The sequence below is a fragment of the Nannobrachium achirus genome (genome assembly GCF_963921795.1).
Source record: "Nannobrachium achirus genome assembly, chromosome: 14".
Taxonomy (NCBI): Eukaryota; Metazoa; Chordata; class Actinopteri; order Myctophiformes; family Myctophidae; genus Nannobrachium; species Nannobrachium achirus.
The window spans coordinates 14,050,142-14,070,627 of record NC_137821.1 but is presented as its reverse complement, the minus strand read 5'-3'; the positions used below and the strand labels follow the sequence as shown (position 1 = coordinate 14,070,627).

General features: G+C 44.0%; 1 protein-coding gene across 1 annotated transcript; it reads right to left on the bottom strand.

Moving 5' to 3' along the window:
- Window positions 1–1,505: 1,505 nt before the first annotated feature.
- tmem88b (transmembrane protein 88 b) lies at window positions 1,506–19,349 on the bottom strand (the record flags this gene model as incomplete). Its single annotated transcript, XM_080741957.1, has 4 exons — window positions 19,195–19,349; window positions 13,958–14,128; window positions 13,142–13,393; window positions 1,506–1,802 (listed from the first exon to the last, which is right to left on the bottom strand). Exons 2-4 carry the CDS (start codon window positions 14,120–14,122, stop codon window positions 1,506–1,508), a joined length of 714 nt encoding a protein of 237 aa, XP_080598083.1. The 5' UTR covers window positions 14,123–14,128; window positions 19,195–19,349.
- Between the last annotated feature and the right edge of the window lie 1,137 nt (window positions 19,350–20,486).

Here is a 20,486-nt window from a genome sequence, read left to right as displayed (position 1 = left end):
AACCTGTGCGTCGGGACCCCCAGAGGGGTCCCCAAATTATTCTGGGGATGTGCAACATTGTTTTCTCACTCAACACAGTAAACAAACCAACATAAAGTTTAAGTGTACTGAGGGTATCTGCACATTTCTAAAGTGACAATTTAAGGACTTTTTAATACGTCTAAATTGACAAATTAAACATTGGCCAAATTGCCAAATATTAGAGGCAGAAATTGAGAAAATAGCTGATTTACATGCTCACAAGGACGCCTCGCAACGCGAAGCATTGTGAGCATGTAGATCTACTATTTTCACAAGAACCGTGTTATACAAAATGTAGTGCCTCAACTCTTAGTGCTCATCAGGGTGGGGGGGTAGGGATGCGATATCGGTACTCGCAGTATCGGTACTCGCCCCGATACCGGCCTATTTTGCTGTACTCATACTCGTCCGATATTGCTCACGGCAGCGCCAGATACCATTTTGTTTCATAATATATGATGGTAACAACATATCAAAAGTCCTAAGACACAGTTTTGTGTGTGTTAGTTCAACTAATGAACAGTGTTTTCCCCTTCTCTCACTCTAGCCATGACAACATAATTATTTCAAGCATTTTATTTTGGAGCGCCACACACTATTTAAGCACTTGTACAGAAACGTAACTTACAGTATCGGTATTCGGTATCGGCAAGTACTCAAATTATGTACTCGTACTTGTACTTGGTCAGCAAAAAAGTGGTATCGGGACATCCCTAGTGGGGGGTCCCCAGTTAAAATATGATTATTTTGGGGGTTGTGGCCTGAAAAGGTTGAGAACCACTGCCTTATGGGACCTGGTCAATAGCAAGTACAGAGCCAAGTGTGTGTGGGGGGGCTTCATCTCTCTATCTCAGCTCAGGGGTCTGAAAAACGTTAACCCCCTGTGTTGGAGAGAGCTGCACTAACACTCATGGGACCAGAGCTAACCAAACCTGGTTAACCTAAAGCAGTGGTCATACATTGCCAAGTTTGCTTGTGGTGGACATTTTTGTCAAAATATTTTTTTTTACCAGATATAAAAAAAGCAGAGCAGACATTACAGAAACACATAAAGAAATAGCCCTGAATGACCATAACAGGTCTGTAAGTGGAACCTGGAACCTACAGGTCTATCAGAGTCCACCTACAGAATCCATCTGGTCAAAATAAATGGACCCCTTCCATTTGTACACTCTCAGAGTCCTTGCAAATAAAACATTTGAGAACCACTAGTACTAAATGAACTCCTAATGTGCATCACAGTAAATCAGTGTCATACATATTCTGAAGCTTGACATTCGGTATAAGAATTTTATAATGGTGTGTAAAACAAAAAAAAAGAAAGAAAAAAGAAAAAAGGACAAGGCCGAGGACAAGGCCTATAGTCTTTGCCACAGACACATTTTTGTCTGTGTAAAAAAAAAAAAAAAAAAGTTTGAGAACCACCGTGTCTATCCACCTCACCACACCCAACCACCCACACCACTGGGGCCCGGACCTTCCTCTCAAACCCAGACCTTCCCCTTGTCGGTGGCCTCGCGGCCCCCTCCTCCTCCTCCCCCGCAGCAGCCCGCTCCTCCCAGGCCGCGGTGCTGCGTGGCGGGCAGGTTCTTGTAGACGGCGCGGCTGTAGGGGATGAAGCAGAGGCCCAGCTGCAGGTGGCGCGCCAGCCGGCAGTAGGCGGCCAGCGCCAGCACCAGCAGCGGGGTGACCAGCAGGAAGCCCACCACCAGCAGCGCCACGCAGCCGCCGTCCGTCAGCAGGTCCGAGCACAGGGTCAGGGACGCGCCGTGCGGGCGCACCTGCATGGGAGAGGTTGGAACGAGATTGGGATGTTGATTATGGCAGGGGTCAGTGTTGATTTTGTCGACTAAAACTATGGCGAAAAATGTTTGTCGACTACGTTTTTCTCACTGACGAAAACTAAATAAAAACTAAATAAAAACTTTATGATGCCATCATTATGATGCCATCAAGGCCTGCCAAAATACAATTCTACAGTTGACTAAATCAACAGTGGATTTAGTCGACTAAAATCTTATGATATTTAGTCGACTAAAATTTGACTAAAACTAAAACTGTTCGGGTGAATAAATTATGACTAAAACTAAAATACATTTTATTCAAAAGACTATGACTAAAACAAACTCATAATTTGCTGTCAAAAACAACACTGGCAGGGGTCCAGTGGCGTCAGTTCAGAAAAAGCGAAGGTATGGCAACATGACATGGTGTCTTGCACGTGCGTCATGTCGCCATACCTTATCAACAGGCATTCATTTATTTTAAGAAGTACATTAGTTTCGCCCCCCTGTAGCCAAGGTAGGGCAGCTGCCCTACCTTGCCATACCCAATTGGCGCCTCTGGGGATAATGATTAAAAACATGACAAACAACGAAAAAACTCCCATACCAGCTGGGAGAAATACCACAATGTGCGAACACGGCAGCAAGATGTGTGTGAACTGTTTGCGATAAAAGGAGGCTAGAGACTGGAACACAACCACCCTATAAGGACTACAAACCATTGATTGACATCTAGATCTACTGCACATACAGTATGAAACAGAGCTGCTACCTTTAAATCAGAGTTTTTCTTTTTCTTATACTATTTAAATGGTATTGAGAAAAAACAATGCTGCTGCTTGTTCCAAAAGCTTTATAGGCCTACCCTGTAGATCTATATTAAAATGACACAATGCAACATAGCTCTGTTTACAATGCTGTACCCACTCAAACTAATATGTTCCCAATTTTCAACAGTTTTTATTTTATTTTGACACATGCTTTGGAAATGTAAACGTATGTTTTATCATGCCAATAAAGCTCCTTTGAATTGATTACGGCAGGGGTCTTCAATGCCACAAAGCCCTCTACCAGGCTCCCTGCTACCTCTCTGACCTCATCTGACGTCCCCTCCTGCTCCCTCAGGTCTGGTAATGCCAGCCTCCTGGAAATCCACCCCCAAAAACAAACAAGCACCCCTTTGGAACTCACCCCACCTCACATCAAAGCTATACTGTGTTCAAAGCATCCCTCAAAATGTCAAAACCCACCTTTTCAGACTTGCTTTCCCTGCCAATAACTCAAATCCTGCTTTTTAGTCTTGTACTGTTTTAGGCTTTGCTAAATGTTTAGCATTTTAACGTTTTCTCTCCCAAACAAAGTTGACGCAAGTTGGCACCTCGACAGAGTGCAGTTCTAGTTGTGGGCTCGCCTGAAAGGCGAGAACACTATGTTATCTTCATTATTTATCTATCAAGTTCTCCCCGACAGTACAAAGGCAGGGCCCCTAGCCAATGAGGTGCAATTGGAAATTGGTGGAAAAACATCTGGGAGTGGTGCTAGCTGGAGTATTGGTTGAGCTTCACATGACAGTTAGCTCGCTGCAGAATATAGTCACGTCGGCAACCGCACTTGCATTTGAGGTGCCAATGAGGTGCAGCCAAAGGGCAGATCCTTGTGCCCATACATGGTGTCACATGCGAGCCCACACTGTTTCGTAGGAACAGTATTTCTTGTTATTATTATAATGCTTGTCAGGGCAAAGACCCCTTAGCTGCAAAGAAAGGTGAAGCAAGGAGCCCTGACTACATATTAGATTCATAAATCCCTAAATACTTTGTAAACTTGACATATTGCCTGAAGTTGCCTCTGTACTTGGTCTGCTCTTTTATCCCTCTATATACACCAAACCTCTCCACCGAAGATAGCCGATCTACAAGCTCACGAAGAAGAAGTTTGAGAACCAGTGGGTTAAAGGGAACACCATGGCTGCCTCTTATCTCACTGCGAGGTACGAGGTAACAGATCATAGGAGTGGAGGAGGAGAGATGAAGGGAGTGGAAGGATCAGGGGTTATTTAACAACAGAGGAGGGGGTGGTAGGAGGAGGAGAGGGGGGGGGGGGGGGGGGGGGGGGTCTGTTTTAATGTGTCTTTTTTAACCACTTAAATCCTTAATACTTCATTGAACACTGAACAGGGTCCCACTCCCCCAGGCCCAGGGGTCTATAATACTACTTTTTTAAATCTCCCCTTCTACACCAAATCGCTTTGTGGAAAGAAGCCAATTTGTAGATTGATTGATTGATTGATTGATTGATTGATTGGCTGCTATTTTTCAATAGTTAAAGCACAAAATGTCCTTGTACCCAGGGCACAGGATTTGGTGCGACACCCCTGCAGAGGGCAGATGGAAGTGGAGTGAAAGCAGGGGAGGGAGGTGGTGCATGGGGGGAGGGGGTCGGGGTGGTGGGTAGGGAGTTGTGACGGACGAGAGATAAGACTCTCTCAAACAAGTATGCCTGTGTTTCTCTTTACTCCGTCACGGGGCCATCTTTATGTGTTTCCAGATGGTTAGAAAGCAACTTTTGCTGGAGAAAAGTGCAAGGATAGTTTTTTTTTCTTTACTTTTCTTTTTTTTTCCGTGATGGATGCGTATTTGGAATACAACCTCATGCCTCGGATTCCTTCAGTTGCCCTCTTGTTTAAACTAGACCAGGTCAACCTGGTTGTGCCAGACCCCGGTTCTGCCAACCCTCTGGGCCTATAAATTTAATGGTACATTTTTAGGCTGTCTGTCCCTTTATAGGCTGTCTGTCCCTCCCTCATGTCATCATCATTTGTGACATCATTGTGACCAAATATGGAGAAAAGAGGGAGGGACAGACCGACAGACAAAGCCTTTTGCTTTGTCTGTCGGTCTGTCCCCCTGTCTGTCATCATCATTTATGACATCATGCCTTTTGTAGGCATGTCATCATCATGTCATCATCATATATACCCTTTATATAGAAAAGGGACAGACCGACATTTGCTTATGTAGGCCTACCCATTTCATGGGTCTGGCAAAAATAGAAAGAAATCACAGTCATAATTAATAGGTGGACATTTGGGGGGAGAAAAAAAGTAGGCAAACATTTTGCGCAAATAAAGACACGTTGTGAGCTTGTGGATCTGCAATTTATTTTGTCAAAGAGATTTGCCATATGGGGGAAAATAGGAGGGGACAAGTGTAGACCCCTGGGAGAGGGTAATGAGTGCACCTTTTTGTTTTTCATTTAAAGGCCAACATTAAACTATGCCATTAATGTGACATAACATTAATGCTCTTTGGCTTGCAGAGTACATCTTCATGACGTCACTTATCACATGACCCCACAATCAATCCTCCAGTTCTAGGCAACACTAAGGTATATCAATGACGTAGTTCAATATTAAGTGATAGTGGTAGCATAGATAGTGAAGCATAATATAAGACGCTATACTTTGTTGTACGTCAAGTATAAACTCTACAAGCTCACAATGTGTGTACAGTATTTTCACCAAATGTGTGTATCTTTGCCATAATATAAGAAATATAGAGATACAAGGTTTCTGCCGGACAGCAAGGATATACGGTATAGAAATAGTGTGCATAGATAGGATAGACAGTGTAGCAGCACCGTGGTGTAGTGGCCCTTGAAAACATATTTCTGTGTGTGTGACGTGCATGTGCATGCTTGCATGCGTGTTGGAAAGGTTGTGTAATCAAAGCTCCCCTGCACACACAGCCCTGAAAACTCTCAACCACTATTTTCTCCTCTTTCTCAGCTGTGTCTCCTCACCCCCCCCCCCCCCCCCCCCAACACACCACCACCTTTTCTTTTAAACGTCTCCCCGTCTTTTTCCCCCAGTCCAACAGGTCTTTGCTTAATCCCCCCCGTAAGCTGGTGTCACATGAGCTGTAATTGGTGCGAGGGGAGGAGGAGGAGTAGGAGACCCTGAGAACCAGTGGCGTCAGCTCAGCAAAAGCTAAGGTATGGCAACATGACTGGTGTCTTGCACGCCAGCGAAGGTGCGCGTGCAAGACACCATGTTGCCATGTTGTCATGTTGCCATACCTTAGCAACAGGCATGATGAATTTATTTAAAGAAGAAGTGCATTTATTTTTCCTGTAGCCGAGGTATGGCAGCTGCCATACCTTGCCATACCCTATTGACGCCTCTGCTGGGAACTGTGGTCTGTGTGGTGGGTCATTATTTTTTGACAAGACGCTCAGTAGATAGGAGTGGCCCCGTTCAGAGCCTGTGAACCAGAATGACTTATCGGGAGGAATCTGAGATGCGTTTTGCTGATTAATAGGTCAAGTCGGTTGTGGTTGTGTGTGACGTGTGTGTGTGCAAGCGGTTATGTCTTCAGCTACACAGCAACAGCTTGTCTGTTACCCACTGAAACGCTATACTTTGTTGTTGTACATCAAGTACAGACCCTACAAGCTCACAATGTGTGTACAGTATTTTCACCAAATGTGTGTATCTTTGCCAACTGTTTGCATAATTTTGTGGCTGAATGTTTGCCAAACGTTCACCTATGATGATAATGGAAAAAAGCTAAAGTTTTGACATAATTATGTAAAAAATATAGTATACATTTTTGTCAATTAAAAACATCAATCAAAGAATCAATGAATCAATGATACAGTATGCCCAGAACAGGGATGCAAGGGTTCATGTGGTTGTTTAAAACAATGTAAAATTAAACTGACCCTCATGTCTCATATAGTTCAATTAACTGCACTAACTCCGCTCAGCAAATGTTGTAATTGCGTGACTTTCTATTTTATTTCTCTGTTCCCTGTGCCTTTGAAGCTTGTTTGTTCTTCATCCTAAATACCAAAGCTCTCTTCTTTTCAGCTGTGACGTCAGCCTGACTCTGTCTCTGGACTCCTGTGACCTATGCGGTTCCCTCCAACACAGCCATCCCCTCACACTTATCAGCTTACGAAAAGCTCACAGACCCTGCGGCCAAACCCCTCCCCAAAGCTCCAAGCTCTATTTGAAACGGCTGCGTTCAAGTTAGGAGACGAAGACTTGCAGGCCCCTCATGAGGAGATGAATGCCAAGTCTTTAGTTTAGATGCAGCGCATGTGTGTGTGTGTGTGTGTGTGTGTGTGTGTGTGTGTGAGAGAGAGAAATTGGTGGAAGAGATATTGCCCATATGAGGAGATATCTGTATCTGTCAGTCCTTGTCCCTTTCAGGCTTAAGGAGATCCCATATGTCATCAGTATTATGCCATTATGCATTATTAGTTTGATTAGCATGATGCCATGACGACAAATTGAGGTTACAACACACTCAATATTTGAGCGTAGCTGCATTGCAAAACTCTTATATGGTTATGGCTTAGCGTGAGTGTGACAAGCCAATTTTAATATAAGATGTTATAGTGTATATAGATGATGCGGCTTGTGTGTGATGTCAGACCAGGGCTTCTTGACCAGCCTCTATAAAGTGAAGCAGGGTGTTTACTTTGCACACTAGTGTTACAGACAGATACGCAGAGATATAGGAGGACCGACATTGAGACGTGAGAGATGTTGCGCTGGACTTTGACCAAAGAGAGGACCAGAGAGACACCAGGGATTTTACATCACGCTGAGGTGGCAGCCGGACACAAGGTGTACGCCTTTGGAGTGTCCTACATTGACAAAGGTGATCAGATTATTGTGCACGTCTTCAGCACAGTGACTCTGCGCTGGGTGAAGCTTCCCCCGGTGACAAGTGGAAGAGGAGAACATCTTGAGGTTCCCTCCGGGCGCCGGGGCCACACAGCTGTGCTGATAGAAGATATCATCTACGTCTGGGGGGGCGAAGATAATATAGGCAGGTCCTTCAACGAGCTTTACGCATTTCTTGTTGACACACACAGATGGTTCAAACCTACAATGTTTGGTACAGTCCCAGAGGAGAGGTCCTACCACTCAGCATGTGCCTTGGGGAAGGTCATGTATATTTATGGAGGAACAACCTTCAAGAAGCGATACAAGAGCATCGACAAGTTGGACACCACCACAATGGTCTGGACTTTAATTAACACTGGAGGCATTAGGGCCCCTGTTTTAATACGACACTCTGCCACCATTATCGGGACAAAGATGCTTGTATTTCGGGGCTCCTACCAGGACTACAGCATCTGCATCAGTGTGTTTGACACAGAGACCAACTGCTGGCTGAGCAGGACTCCTGTACAGCTTCTCCCAGAAGGATGGACGTGTTTTTCTGCATTTGCCTACAATGGAGAGCTGTACCTATTTTTGGGGAACATCTACAGTCACTCAGATCTGTGGAAATTCAATCCAGAGACCTTCTCCTGGAAGAAGGTTGAGCCCAGGGGAAAGGCCCATGGTCACAGATTGAAATCGCATGCTGTTGCAGGGTGGGAGATCGAGTCCTCTTTAATGACCTGTATATGTTAGACTTTCGTCCTAGTCTGAAGACCTTATGCAAGCTGGCAGTTATTCAGTACGGTCTGGAGCAGGCAGGACTCCCACATAATATCAGGTGGGAATTGTCAGCCGCTACCAACAGCAACAGATGAGCATGGCAGAAAATACGGTTCTGTATATGAAGACAATATAAAGATGTAATTAAAACGCTGCAGATCTCATGAACTCAATGACTGTCAAAGAAAAGATTTCTCGTTATTTTAATCCAAGGCCGCCAAAGACGAGATTCTCGTCCTGTGCTGTTTTTGGTGGTTTACTATAGAGGGCAGTTGTCTGCAGTCTGTGAATGATCCCAGCATCGCCGAAGAAGAGTGCACCGGCAAATGACGTGATCACAACAAAAAGATAGTTTACTTTAATTTTATATGATTTATAAAAATCAAATTTTCTCAGCTTTGAGTACTTTCTGCTTTCCACTGCCTATAACTCTGCAACAGATTGTCGCAAATCGACTACGATTTTTTAAAGGTACGAGAAGACTTTTGTGGATTTGTGGAAAACCCTTCTACTGCAAACTATGTGACAAGAGCTTCAGTCCAAGAGCTCACTTGACCAGTCACCAGCTAGCGTACGCACACAGGAGAAAAAAAACGTACCATTGTAGAGATGTTTAATTTGCCAGCCAAGTGAACCTGTTTTTTGTTGTCTGAGTTGGGCCGGGTATCTTGGACAATATAATGACAGGATTGGTCATGCTTCACTTGACATCAGAATATCTAATATGAATAGAAGACGGAATTCATGTAGAACATGCATTTGAAACTAGACCAGGTCAACCTGGTTGTGCCAGACCCCCTGTCTGTCATCATCATTTATGACATCATGCCTTTTGTAGGCATGTCATCATCATGTCATCATCATATATACCCTTTATATAGAAAAGGGACAGACCGACATTTGCTTATGTAGGCCTACCCATTTCATGGGTCTGGCAATTAAATCAAATTTTTACTTTTCAGTATTCCAAATTCCAATATAGCCTATATGTATGGGTTACCAAAAGCACTGAAAAATCCTCACGGGGATCTACACTAGTGTCATGTCCGCACTAGTGTCATGTCCGCGAAATTACACATTTAAACATTTAGCTGTTCCCGCCTCCACTGACTGGTCAAAGTGAGATAGGGAGTGTGTGAATGAGCACATAAGGGCCAACATTTACACCAACATACTTAAAGGACGACTTCACCCATTTTGAACCTATCTCCATATACCGGTAACTGATCCCCACTAATGCTCATTATAAGATGACACCGTTTTTGTCTACACTCGCTGTGCCTCAGAGGAGGGCTGTGGACAGTTCAGAAACCCTCCTACCAGTGACATCATCAATAGGGGTTCCAAGCTAATAGAAACAGCAGGCTTTCTATTGCTGGAAGGTTAGTATGCTATAATGGAAGCCATTGTTCTCACGTTAAAAATGATGATAATATAATAATAATAGCAATAATAATAAACCCTGCCTAATGATGATGTCACTGGTAGGCAGGTTTCTGAATTGGCCCTCTTATGAGACACAGACAAAAATAACACCACATTATCATGAACATTAGAGAGGACCAAACATTGAAGTGATGAACAAATTAATGCATCATTAATAAAAATCCAATATTATAGTTGTGAAATGGACCATTCTGGTCTGGAACACCCTCAAAATTACCATGTTTTATCAGAGAACCAGGGTATACAAAAGTAAGCGATTGTTATTTTGGGGCATTTTTGAGCGGTGGTAAATCGCTCCTAAGAGTGGCCGTGCGTGTGTCTGTAGCCTTTTTCCTCAGCGTTTTGCCATAAATGTGTGTACCGGTACGTAGCATCATGTTTGTCTAGTGATGTCATATGTCGTATGTCTGTAGCCTTTTTCCTCAGCGTTTTGCCATAGCAAAACGTGTGTGTGTGTAGCATACCCTGTACATCCTAGACTCAAATCCTAGTCTGAAGACGTTATGCAAGTACGACCACCGCTCACTTCACATTGGGTGTGATTTTTAAGTCTTTATTGGAGAGAGAGGCAGGAATGGTTAATGGTCTGCTATGCCAGGAATCAAACCACCGATCAGGGCATTTAAATATACAGTATCAAATTATCTTGGTATCAAAATGGGGGTCCGTTGCCTAATGCCTATCAAACTGGGGGTTGAGAAACGGTGGTGTAAATGATACTGTGCCACATCTCTCTGCTGAGTTGAGTCTTTTATCAGTGTTATTTGGGTTCAATCATGAGTTAATGTGTTTTTATCCACATAGTGCTGTTGCCCAATACATCCTCCCACATGTCAGGGGGGATTTGAAAGTAGAGGCAGTGATGGCACCAAGCCTAAAACTGCCTGGAGATCTATAAGAACCCTGAATGACTGGAATTATGCCCCTATACAATCCCTAGATATCGTTGTTGTCGGGTGGAAACCTTATGTGTCCAAAACCGTTCTTTTTGTGTTTATCATTTTTAAACCTGTTTAAACTAGTGAAAATAGCCGATCTACAAGCAGTGCTTGTAGATCTGCTATTTTCACTACTTTTGTGCGACACGTTTATATGATGAAGTAGGTCTTTCATTTACCAAAAAATATACACACTTGAAACTCGAAGATACAAGGTTTTTGCCGGACAGTGACGATATACTCCAAATAGTGTAGTCGGCTATAGTCAGAAATACTCTGAATATCTCGGAGGTGCAAGATCACCAAAAATAAGTTTATAAAGATCCTGCCGAACTTGTTATTGCCTCCCCAGCCGAACAAAATTTGCCTGTTGTGAGCTTTGCTTTGTAGATTTTCTTGAAGAGATTTTTTCACAAAATGGTAAATGGTGCATTAACTGAATATAGCATCTTTATCCAAGGCGCTTTACAATGATAGTGCATTACATTCACCCATTCACACACAAACACATTCAGACAGCGATGGCAGAGGAAACCATGCAGGGCACCAATCTGCTCATTGGGAGCAATTAGGGGTTCAGCATCTTGCTCAAGGACACTTCGACACTAACTCTGGGGGACCAAACTGTGAATCTTTCGATTCCCAAGCGGCCAAGATTTGTTGTAAAGGGGGAAAAAAGGCGGGGACCAAATGCAGATCCATGAGGGACGCTGAATGGTCAACAAAGTAAATCAATTCAGCGAATGTGAAACAACAGTAGTGTCAGTGGTGTACGGTACATTTAATTAAGGTACAATTTTGAATTCCTACTTTTACTTGTAACAGAGTACTTATACATTGCAGTATTGATTCTTCTAATGAAGTAAACAATATGAGTACTTTTTCCACCACTGAGTGAGTGGTATACGTGTGTGCGTGCGTGCATGTGTGTGTGTGTGCGTGCATGCGTGTAATTCAACTGATGGCCCTGCGAATACTATTCATTATACTGTAATATATCACAGAGATTATTAGGGGGCAGGTTGGAGGCTATAACCATGCAGTCCTAGACAGCTATCATATGTCTGGGAATATGAATGATGTAACAGTCTGGATAAATAAAAGCATCAGCCGTGCACCACCTGGAGACAGTGGAGAGGGGGAACAGCTCTGTGCCTGTCAGAGCTCTGGTATAACCTGCTAATAAATCAATCTTAAAGAGCATGAGATCTGGGGGTTGTGCTGCAAAAGTGCATGTGTAGGCTATACCAAGCATAAATATATACATTAAGAGCCCGACTGACATACGGTTTTATCGGTTTGGCCGATCATATCGGCCTATTTGACTTTTCCGATGACATCAGTAACGTATCTCTAATTATGTGTCCAGATCTTTGGATTCATGGGTACAATTGATTCCATTTGTACACTCTGTACAATCAACTCTGAGGATTTTACAGTGTATATTTGGATCCCATATATAAAACTTGTATCAAAGAGGGGGTCTGAGGCCTAAATCGAAGTACTTTTTTAGACTAGAGAATCACTGTTATAATCACTGTTCCTATTATTGGTCCAGCAGCTATTTCACCTTCTACCGGTCGTAATACATTGTAATCTCAATCTCACATCTCAAAACAAGTGAATGAAGTTTTGGGTGGAATTTATACTTGATTTTATTACCCTAGTAAACCTTTTCATAAAAACGTTATGTTTACAATCGCTAGTTTTAAATTCTTTTTTAACTCATCTTGATATGCGTTAAGCAAATGATGGCCCCATTAATTTTAAAATTCATGATAAAGTATATAAAGTATATAAAGTAAAATTCATGATAAAGTTGCGGTTGCAGCCAATAGCAGTCGTTTTCCGAAACCAATGGCTGGCTTTGACCATTCTTTTTAAGGTCTTTGGTTAAAGGGGCCACACCATGCTTTTAAAAAAAATATATATTTTATATAAATATTGTCCCATAATACGGTTTTATACAGGTTTTAGCCTAAATAACCACTCAGATATTGATATTTCATGTTCTGTCTGTCTCTAATTCCAAGCCATTTCAGATGCAATACAAAAATGCCCTTTGTTGGCAACAGGGCGCTATCTTTAGGCTAATATTGGAATGATACAGAAAAGATACCATGGCACCATGCTAATCTTTACTGTATCGTTCCAATTTTAGCACCACTTTACCTCATGGTTCCACCTCATATACATAGTCTCAATGGAATATAGCCTCCCAAAAAGTACTATGGAAATGGGCCCTGGTGTGACATCACACCAGTCCCCTTTCCAGGAGAGAACCATTCGGACACACTCACTCAGAAAATCACGGAAATGAAAACCAAGGCTTAGAGTTAAAGAATTGTATTTTTTTGGGTGGGAAAATAAACTGGGAATAATAAAATAAATGAAAAAAATATAAATCTTTGAATTTTATGGTGTGGCCCCTTTAAAACACATTCACATTCGCTCCACCATCCCAAGCCCCCCACCTCATCCCTGGACCTTACCGTGGAGTGGCAGAGGAAGCCGAACACCACCATGACGATGGCGGGCGTCAGGATGGTGCCGAACACCACGCCGGCCAGGCAGGCGTTGACGCCGGCGATCACCAGGTTCTGGGCCGTCACCAGTACCGAGCACGCCCAGCAGTCCAGCGAGCCTCGCAGCTCCAGCGGCGCCAGCTCGCTGCCTCCGCCCCCTCCGCTCTCGGCCGCCGAGTACGGGGGCGGCACCACCACGCGCGACGGCGTGCCCTCTCCTCCCGGTCCGTAGGGCTGTCACGATCACAACATTTAAGTTTGTACGATTAATTGTCACAGAATAATTAGCGAATTGTGTTTATTGGCATTGAACATAATGAATGCAATTTACATTTCTGTTTGGTTTTCAGGCTTCATGGGTCACAAATTGCCCATAATAATAATTATATAATATAGCCAATAATAATTTAAATAGCCATACAAAGACATTAATGACACTTTTAATAATTGTAAACTTTCAGAAGTGCTTTAAAAATAGCGGATACAGCAGGTCTACAAGCCCTGATGAAGACCATAACCTGACAAAACATGTTCTGTTTTATTGTTTCATAGAATTACATCTTCACCAAATTTTTTGAGTGCTCGGATCTATTCTTTTTTCTTCTTTTATTTTAAAGCAGATCTACTGTACAAGCTCGTAGATCAGATATTTCCTCTATTTTTGGAAAATCTTTGAAAATGTATTAAAGTCTTTCAACACAATTATGACGATTATGCAAAAATGTAATTGTGATTAGGCGATTATGTAATAACTGTGGCAGGCCTTACCGGTCCGCCGCCCACAGCCGTGGTGGTGGAGGCCAGGGAGTTGGAGTGGTGCAGCTGGTGGTGGTTGGTGTGCTGCTGCTGGAGGTGGTGTTGGTGGGGGTGGGGGTGAGGCGGGAGCTCCTCAGAGAGGTCCAAGGCCTGGTGGTGGGCCCCCCGCTCCAGAGTACCTGACATACTCATGGTGAACTGGAGGGAGAGGGGGAGAGAGAGAGAGAGAGAGAGAGAGAGAGAGAGAGAGAGAGAGAGAGAGAGAGAGAGAGGGAGAGAGAGAGAGATGTGTTCTGACATTACATAGTCGACTATACTGTATATGGGCATAAAATATATGGGCATAAAAGGGACATCAAGCCAGAGCGTGATGTCAAAGCGGCAAACCCATTCTGTTAAGAGTGGTTCCTCTGAACAGTGACATCAGAGCATGATGTCAGAGCGACAAACCCATAGAACCTTACACAAACCCATAGAACCATAGACTGTAAAAATGTGTATTGACTGACTGACTGACTGACTGACTGACTGACTGACTGACTGACTGACTGACAGACACAGACGGAGACAAGCTGCGTAATTTCTCATGGTATACTGTGAAAGTTCTTGGTTCTGGAAAGTCCTGGTTCTAGTTCTGGTTCGGCCCTGTAGCGGAAAAGGGGCTATACTATAGGCTCTAGGGAAACTGTACACACATGGCAACACAGTTTCATCTGACGAACATCAACATAAAACTAAAATGAACTCTCAAATTCCTCCAGTAACAGAGGCAGAGCTGACAAGTGGCAAAGCCTGGCACTTCTCTGGCCGCACAACACTCCCAGGGGTGCAATCAAGCCCAAGGCCTTCGCGGTGGAGGGTTCAGCAGAAGGTTACGCGTCTTATCTATATGGACAGGAAGACGGCCCCGCTGTGATGGCCGCGTCTATAAGGTGATGCTTATCTGAGAGCTGATTGGCCAGGAGGAAAGGGGCCCCCCTAATTGCGTCAGAGAGCGTGCACGGCAGAGATGAAGGTGGCATCAAAGTGTGTTTACGTGCACATGATCTGGGTGTTGCCTGCTGCACGTGTGCAATTTTTTGTTTATGCTTGTGGGGCCGGGCGGCCCATGTGGTGCACGGGAGGGTACAGAAAACACAAGTTTCCTGAGAAAGAAGTTCTGCGAAGGGTCACTGAGCGAGACACTCTAACCCACACTGCTCCACGCTTCGGATGGGTTAGAATAGATGCACATACAGTAGCTGATTCACTGTATGACTGTATATGCAAATAATACAGTGACAAATAACCCAAAGGCTGGTATCCCTGGTGACAAATAGCGAAAATAGCTGACCTGCAAGCCTATAACCTGCAAGCCTATGTTTGTGTCATGACCACGGCCTCTGTCTGTACAGTGTGCCCATGTAACTGTTTGCCTCTGCCCCTCCGCCCTAGCTTGCTCTACTCCTAGAGTCTGATTGCCCTGTATGCCGTACCATCACCTGTGAGGACCAGCTGAGCTTGGTTTGGCGACGAGCTGCTGAGACTATAAAGCCTGTTAAAAAGTTGTTCTGTAGGTTCTGTAATGTTTTCAGTTCTGTTATTGTTGTTATTCTGCAGTTTCCCTTAGTTAAGTGAAGTTAATGTGATCTCCTGTGTCTGTTTTGGGTTCCTGACAGTTTGTCGCACAACAAATTAGGCTATAGGGCTTAAGTGGTCAAATGCTGCAGTATATGCTACAATCTCTCTTCCTTGTTTCGTCACGACTGCTATATTTCCACAATACTGCGTTGTAGGAATTCAAGGCAGGTTTTTTCTAACCCTTGGAACAATTAACAGATGCATGCAGATGAGCGCTGTTATGTTATCACAATTTCCTTTAAAGGGAAACTCCATTAAAGATCATATGTGTCCCAATCTCACTGAGAGCCAGTCATCTCGGAAAGTACAGCTTTAGACAGGGACTGAAAATACCTTTTTTTTTCTCACTAAAATGTGATAAAGCCACTAAAGCATTTCATAAATTTCAGGCTACATTTCACTTAAACGCCAGAGCTTAACTCTGCATGTAAATAAGACTTTTTTAATTAATGTGAGAGATCGTCAGGTCATTTGCAGGTTAGAAATTTATTTAGAACTTGAATATCTCAAAAGTAGTATTTCAGCATGGCATCATTCTATAAGCCATATCTTCAAAACTGTTGGGTCAATCTCCACAACCAATATATCATTTTGTAGCTATGATCCCCAGCTTTCAAATGAAATGAAAAAATGAAAATGAATAAAAATCCAATGACTGGCTCCCAGCCAAATTGGGACACATATGTGTTTGCTAACTTTATTGCATGGGGCAAAATGTCCCAGGATGTGACCATGTCATTTCTGGCCTCCCCGCTGTGTTTCCCTGCACTAAAGTATTGAATACACTCAATGTTACAACAGCTTTTAGCCGGTATGTACCGTAGCTGTGTCACGGGGTCAAGATGTGACAGTGGCCCCGCCAGCCAGGGGACATCTCTGAACAATAGACTCAGGTCAGCTGCCAGAGATGACACAGAAATGCCCCACTCAGCAAGATGTGTCAGAGTGTCACTCTATAGGCCTGTCACAATGATTACATAATTAATCGCCTGATGGAAATTGTTTGAGATGATCACAATTATTTTAGTACATAGCACATCATTGATGTTGATTATTGGTAACGGTCATTGTCATTTCTTTGTATATCGTCACTGAAGGGCAGAAACCATGAAAACTATGTCCATTTTCTTTTCTTTTTTTCATAAATCAGTGCTATTCAACGTCTGTGTGGGTTTTTACAAATATTGAATGAATGAAAAGCATTTAAAAAAGTGCTTATTCTGACTAAACTTAACTCCATTGGATCCTCAAACTGTCAAACCTCCTAACTCCACTTGAGCTGTATTTGTTTAGAGTGTTGATAATAATTTATAAGGACACATTAAAGTATCTGACAATGTATAAAGTCACCATACCAACTTTGATAAAGCAGTATAGAGTTGTTGTCCCTTGTCAATATTTTGGACATACTGTAGCTAGTTTCTGCCCGAGAGCAGAGATTTTAAAATAATTTGTCATATCTGTAACAGAAATGTAATTATTATTCACATGTTCCAATGTTCAATGTCAAAAGCACAATTAAATCATTAATCACAATTATTAAAAAAGAAAAAGTAAAATATCATGATCATGACATCACTAAGTAGCGTATCACAGCTAACCAGCCTGTCTTCCCCGCTAGTGATTTATTTGGACCATCCAGAGCCATTGAGCTAGAAAGAGTTGCGTCAATGAGGAGTCAGAAACACTACAGGTCACCCTGGTTCGTGCATAACACTCGCTTCATCAACACCCATTATCTGCCATTATAAACGTATGAATGGAGATGACATAACTCTTTCTATCTCGGTGGCAGTGGGACAAACAAGCAGACATGCTGCAGACCCACTAGAGACCGAGTTGCAGCTCGTCATCCTATCAGGCTGATATCCTCAACTAGCCTCCAGACAATCAGCTCTGTGGCTGCCAGAAGTGAGCCCAGCACCGCTTCCTGCCAATACAACACTGCTGTCTCTCTGCCAAGTTTACGACAAGATACTAAACTGCTCCCCCTTGGTGAGGGTAATACATTACTCTTGTTTATTTATTCAAGCAAACACGGCGACCACAAACTGTCACACAACCTGAATACATAAAAGTCATATAGCCTTATTTGTCTTTGCTGATATGGATTCTCCAGCATAGTAATTATTAACCACTTAAACCTACAGCCTACTAGGCCTATTTTGTTGACCGGGATCCGCCAGGGTCTGTATATTTGGCCCCATCCTTTTTCCCCCCTCTACACCAAACGTCTTCACCGAAAATAGCCAGTATATTAACATGCCACAGACATTTTTTGACGAATGTTCACCTTTCATGAAATGACCAGAATAGGGATGCTATAGGTTCATGTGAGTAGACTACTGGTGTTTTGCCAAGCACGTGTGCACACTCTCTCTCACACACACACACACACGCGCGCGCGCGCACGCACGCACGCACGCACGCACGCACGCACGCACGCACGCACGCACGCACGCACACACACACACACACACACACACACACACACACACACACACACACACACACTATATTGAGTGCTGTCACCGGAAGACATTTATTTCAGATACTGTCTGTCGCCCAAGTGTCGTTTTACGTTCCATTGTTTTGTTTTCAAGTGTTGTTTTCAGGTGGAAGGTCATAGGCCTACGTGTGTGTGTGTACATGTGTGTGTGTGTGTGTGTGTGTGTGTGTGTGTGTGTGTGTGTGTGTGTGTGTGTGTGTGTGTGTGTGTGTGCGTGTGTGTGTGTGTGTGTGTGTGTGTCCGTGTGTGTAAAAATGACTCATTGTGCCCCTTGCTGAAAATACATCGGCCCGCTCCACCCAGCCGTCCACTAACTGTTCTTGTTATTCTCTGAATAGCACTTCTTTGAATAACACATCGCGTCACGCTCTTTGTTTGTCCCAAACCTGGACATTCTTGGACGCACTGCGTTGTATCTGTACCGTGATGTGGATACAATATGGTTACACCGTCATTATTCCGCTATTACATGTCTTACGTCATGCTATAGTCCAGTGGTTCTCAAAGTGGATTCCAGGGACTCTGTGGGTTCCTTTAGGGGCGTCTAAATTGAACCCTAACGGGTTCATTTGGTTCCATTTGTGCACTGTCAGAGTTAAGTGGAGACCTTGAAATTTGAAAGGTTGAGAACCACTGCTCAAGATGCCCAGTGAGTCCCAACAGTTATTAATAATCTTTCTACAGAGCACTCTATTGTTCTATTATTCTATTGTCTTGTAAGAACACGAGAGCTGCATTAATTGGGCAGGTCTCAGAGGCCTCACAAGTCTTTTCTCTATATTTACCACATGGGGACCATTCTTCTTACACTCTAAACATGTTAACCACGCTGTGGGCACGTTATAATGTTAAAAACATATAGAAACTGTGAAAATAGAGAAACACTTGTCAGAAAATAGTTGAACATTCGTCAAAAATATCAGCTGACAAATAGCTATTTAGTATATAAGCTTTAAGTGGTTTAATTAATATGCTGTAGTTTACTGTAGGGCAAGTATACATATAGGCTGACAAAGACTCTCTGACTAGTGACCAGTTGCATTGAGAGTTTACGCAGCAGCTTAACATTAACGCTATGAGTGTAAATTGAATGCATCTGCAAGTTATGCAGCTGCATATCTGTACTAGTACTCACATTGTGGTGTGGGGCCCAGGCGCTATCTTGCTGTTCCCCCTCCAGATTGCCCACTTTCCTCTTGCTCTCTGTCTTCTACAGATGAAAGCTGTTCAGCTTATAACAATCTTCTTTCTTGGTTTTGTCGGCCACCTCTCTCTCTTCAATCCTCTCCTGGTGTTCCTCCTCGTGCGGGGCTGCTGTGGAGGGGGGCGAGCTGACGGCGTGGGTGAGTGGGTGGGTGGGTTGGTGGGGGGAGGTTTGAGGGGTTCCTCCTCGCCACGGACTTATCTGTTAGCGATGGTATGTTGGTATGTGTCGGTGGTGTGTCCTGCACTGCTCTCCTCTCTCACACAGCTCTCCCCCCCTGGGTTGTTGTCAGCTTGTGAGCTGATGGAGCCCTGCACTGGTGTCTGGCTTTCTCTCTCCGACAAGTCTCTGTGCTGCTGGTGTGAGGCGAAAAGGATGCTGCTGCTTCTTAAAGCAGCCCAAAGACAACTGGAGTCCCACCAGCTCTGCTGTTCCCCCTTTTTAGAGGTACTCCTTCCTTCCTTCCTTCTGTCACCCCCCCTCCATTTGATGTGTGTGGGGGGCACTCAATCCATCCCACTCTCTCTCCACTCCCACTTTACACTTTTACTGATTCCTCTCCGCCGCCCCTCCTTCTCTCACCCCTCCACACACTCAGCTTTCATCAGGGGTGTCACAAGGGGGGGTGGGGGGGAAAGTGGGACTGAGTTACTAGGGCCCAAGGTGGAGGGGCCTTAATTATTTTATACTTTAGCTATTGAAAAATAGCAGATCTACGAGCAGATCTACAGCGCGGCACTGAGTGCCGCGCTGTGAGCGCTGTGAACAATGTCAGTGAATCCTTGTACCCAGGGCCCAGAATTTGGTGCGACACCCCTGGTCTTCATACTTTCCCCTAGCCTTGACCCACCCCGGCCCCTCCTCGACTAGGCCCACAGTCAGAGCATGCTGCTGCTCCCCCACACAACACCCCTCCCATGTTTGGGGCAGTAAGGGGGGGTGGGGGTGTTGGGGGGGCATAAGGCAGAAGCGGCATGCCTGATAATAACTTGAGGTTCAGAAAAGAAAGGCACAGACGTGGTGGGGAAAGGGGCACGGCTGTGGGTGGACCAGGGGGGGTTCGGGGGCAGAGGGGCAGGGGGGCGCACAGAAATGTATTGTGTTTATTTTGAGCGATGTACAGAAGAGGGAGCGTGGGGCCAGATCCTGTGAGGGCAGTGATGGAAGAAGTAAAAGTGTCAATACCCAGATATTGTAGTCTGTCTAACCCTAAGTACAAGGTT